Raw genomic sequence first — 4,189 nt, 5'->3', positions numbered from 1 at the left:
GGTTTTAATTTAATGTTTATAAATGGATATTTCATGATGTCGAAGAATTCACTTCAAGTAGAGACAACTGATATGGATATTAAACACTCTTATTTAAAAAACAAAACAAGTAGAAACGTTTCGACCTAATTAGGTCACCATCAGGCTAAGAATGTTTTACTCTAAATATTCGTTCCCACATATCAACATTCATACGGATTTAAAAAACAAAACAAGTAGAAACGTTTTGACCTAATTAGGTCACCATCAGGCTAAGAATGTTTTACTCTAAATATTCGTTCCCACATATCAACATTCATACAGATTTAAAAAACAAAACAAGTAGAAACGTTTTGACCTTATTAGGTCACCATCAGGCTAAGAATGTTTTACTCTAAATATTCGTTCCCACATATCAACATTCATACAGATTTAAAAAACAAAACAAGTAGAAACGTTTCGACCTTATTAGGTCACCATCAGGCTAAGAATGTTTTACTCTAAATATTCGTTCCCATATATCAACATTCATATAGATATAACTCGACAGATATGTTTGTTGTTACATCTTTATCTACAATAAAACATTTTGTTCAGAGCTTAATCGCCTGAGATTCTTTGTCTATTATTAATATATTTTCAGTCGTCTCTCTTTAGGGCAAAATAACAAATAAATGAGAAGACAACTCCCATGACAAATATTTTAAACTAAAATACAACCAATCATTTCATGTAGTTTCTTTGTTCGATATGATCAAATACAACTAGAGATTCGTTCATTACAATACGGGGCCGTTATTCATACAATGTTTTGTTTTATTTTCAAGTTAAGCACAAAGCAACATAATGGGCTATCTGTGCTTTGCCTACCACGAGTATCTAAACCCGGATTGTAGCGTTGTAAGTCCGCAGATATAAGGATACTTTCTCTCATATTGGAAATGATAGCCTATACAAGAATGTAGTGAATAAATAACACCCTCAATTCAGCTCTACTATTGCCTAGCCACTTTTTTCATCCCCACCCTCGAAAGCCCTTGTATGGGGTTGGACTAAAGTTGATTGTTATAGTTGTTAAAATATATAATATATTGACCTCCATCGGTGTACGGAAAGACACATTAGATGTGTTTATAAATAAAAGTTTAGTAGGTGGAATTCTATAGAAATAAAACTTTCACGCTTATAATATGTTTTAAGGAAGCGTTATTTTCCTTAAACTTACATTTCTGTCATTCTGTATAGTTAGTCAACCCCTATGATCTACTTCGTGTTCATCTAAAAGTTTTAACACATATCTTAGATAAGTGCATAAGTGAAACGTGCCTCATTGTTCGAAAACATGCAAGACCATTAAATGCTAAGGCTTCAAACTGTGTTAGTTCGAAAACATGCACGACCTTTAAATGCTAAGGTTTGAAACTGTGTTAGTACATTGCACTTACGTTTCTCTTCCTTCCAGCGCGTCTTTCGGACCGGCTGTAAATATCACACAACCACCTATATTTTCATAATAATATCCTGCTGAATAAATGTAATATAACCAACAGAATTCAATAATTATATCGCACGTCTTATAACAAAGAAATGAATTAGTGCACCTTATCTACGTGATGACGTCGAGGCCATTTCCACACCAAATAACATTTTACGTAAATATTAATTTTTGTCCATAGTGTATTTCATCAACTATTATAAAATATACTACGATAATAATTATAATTTTAAAAAAAACTTAGCTATAATAACAATTTTCTTATCTCGAGAAGCTTCATTTTATTATGTAAATATTTTTATAGACATACTTTTGTTCATCATATGACTTAATGTTGCCTAATTTATTTGCTGCTTTATTTATAAGGATAATGGATACTAAGTATCATGTGTGTATAAATACACACCACGAGAACGATAATTAAATCCATTCTTGAGGTTACGCTTGAAGTATCTTGGACAATGTTATATTTCAAAAGGTTTGGGGGCAACACGTATTGTTTCTATGAATGTCGCGTTTCGCCGCTAGGGACCCAGTTTAATAGGAAGTAAGCTTGGCTTTGCCATTATTGCCTGCCTGGATAACTATTTAGTGTAATAAGGCATCATTTATTTAGTAAAGCTGTGCTAAAATCAGTTCATAAGGCGAGCTTCCTAAACTCAGTTCATTAGGCGAGTTCAAAACGAACCAGACTAAATCACCTGGGTTAAGATCAGGGCTCTGTTCTGGCCAAAGCAGAATCGGTTTATGAACAGAGCTCTGTTCAGGCCAAACAGATTATAGTTTTGTTGTTGCTATTGTCTCAAAACCATTGCTGGATGCAGAACATAGCATGATATAATGCACTTTCATGCTGAAAAAGATATTCACTGAATATCAAATAATTCAATCTCTGTCAAATAAATATTACCCACACCATTATATCACCTTCAGCACATTTTACTATCAGACCAAACAAATAAGTTCAGGTGTTTCATGCGTTTTTCTTCATATGTTTATTATATCGTTAATGCAGATGAAAATTCTACCATATTACAGATTTTGTAATGATTGTTGTATATTAAGAGTGGATATACTCAAATACTGACGACGGTTTAATAAATTTGGATATCTTTCATTCTTTTTTTGCACTTTGCAAGTCTGTCCACACGTTTTTTGTTTTCTCTGTTGGTTACTAGACTGTCAGGTTTTTCTTGCGTTAGAGATATTCCTTTCAGTTGTCACTGTTATCATTCTAATGAAAAATGCTAGCTAAATCAAAACACAAAAAGTGCTAGACATTAATGAAAGTAATATTCTATAATAAACTAACTAGATCTACTTAATATCATAAATTAGTTCAGAAGAAAACTGAAACATAATTATCAAAGTACATTAAGTCATAAGCTGTTTGTCCTTGTATCTACGATAGTTTTGTCTGTATTTTAGCGGTTCGGCTTGTTTAGATATGGATTAGTTACAAACACACAGACTAATCCCATAATGCAAAATAATCTCTTTCAGTGCAAACCATTAAAAAGTATTCAGAATTATTATGAACATTATAACCATACAACAGTGATGTAAGTAATCAAAGAGAAATGAATTAAAGATACTCAAAACTATCACAAACGATATAATCAATAATACCAATTAAATCAACCATAACTAGAAAGAGTATAACATTAATTACAAAACACATAAAAGACACTCAAACGCTAGAAAGATCCACACAGTTAATTAAATAATACATGAAACCTGTATTTGCAGAAGATCACGTCCAACAATGGAAACTGAATGTAGCAACAAAAAGGAACGAATAATAAAAGTCAAAGGCCTGTTCAAAGTCAATATTTCTATATCCCCTTTCCGACAACAGCAAGGTACAAATGAAAGCCAGCCTTATCACTTGTATGGTCAACTCTAAATGGTCTAAAATATAGCAGAAATGGCCTCTAACACAAGTAACTATTAAACTACTGACCACAAAACTTTATTTATGGAATATAGGATAAATATATAGACAGACTGACCACAGATGTCTTTTGACAGTTGTCTGAAGAAACGATTTTCTTATTTTGCTTACTCTAGATGAAGACGGCCTGATGAAATTTAAATTTTTCCTCTTACCCATTATAGTTTCTTATAGTTCTGCATTTGTAGAGATAAAACAAACATCTGATGTGGGGAAGGGTCCTGAAAAGAGTCTAGTAGACATGTTTTCAGCTAAAGAAGCCCAAGTAAAGATACTGCTTCCACCAATCTTCTCAACTGAGACGACACAGTCAAACTTCAAGCATTTTCCAATCTTTCGTCAAATTAAAGTAGTTCGTTCTTTAAAATATAATGTTTTATTGGTATTCGCTACAGTTAAGACTCATAGCTATTAGTTGCAATCTTCCAGCATCAAGCTCGGTGTATAAAGTAGATGTACAGTCCTCTAGTCCTAACAGTGAAGTCTTGCAGAATCAAGCTTGATGTACACATTAGATATACAGTACTCTAGTCCTAACAGTGAAGTCTTGCAGAATCAGGCTCGATGTACACAGTAGATGTACAGTCCTCTAGTCCTAATACCCAAAGTCTTGCAGCATCAGGCTCGATGTACACATTAGACGTACAGTCCTCTAGTCCTAATACCCAAAGTCTTGCAGCATCAAGCTCGATGTACACATTAGACGTACAGTCCTCTAGTCCTAATACCCAAAGTCTTGCAGCATCAAGCTCGATGTACAC

At 33.3% G+C, this 4,189-nt stretch overlaps 1 protein-coding gene across 1 annotated transcript in view; it reads right to left on the bottom strand.

Moving 5' to 3' along the window:
• The window catches only part of LOC106468714 (hemicentin-1-like), a 76,091-nt gene that overhangs the window by 27,927 nt on the left and 43,975 nt on the right, over positions 1–4,189 (bottom strand). The window contains exon 10 of the mRNA XM_022397082.1: positions 1,425–1,458. Coding sequence (XP_022252790.1) covers positions 1,425–1,458 — 34 coding nt within the window. The remainder of the gene's footprint in view (positions 1–1,424; positions 1,459–4,189) is intronic.

Source organism: Limulus polyphemus, unplaced genomic scaffold (assembly GCF_000517525.1).
Source record: "Limulus polyphemus unplaced genomic scaffold, Limulus_polyphemus-2.1.2 Scaffold3130, whole genome shotgun sequence".
In the NCBI taxonomy this organism is placed as follows: domain Eukaryota; kingdom Metazoa; phylum Arthropoda; class Merostomata; order Xiphosura; family Limulidae; genus Limulus; species Limulus polyphemus.
This window is presented reverse-complemented; position numbering and strand designations above follow the sequence as displayed.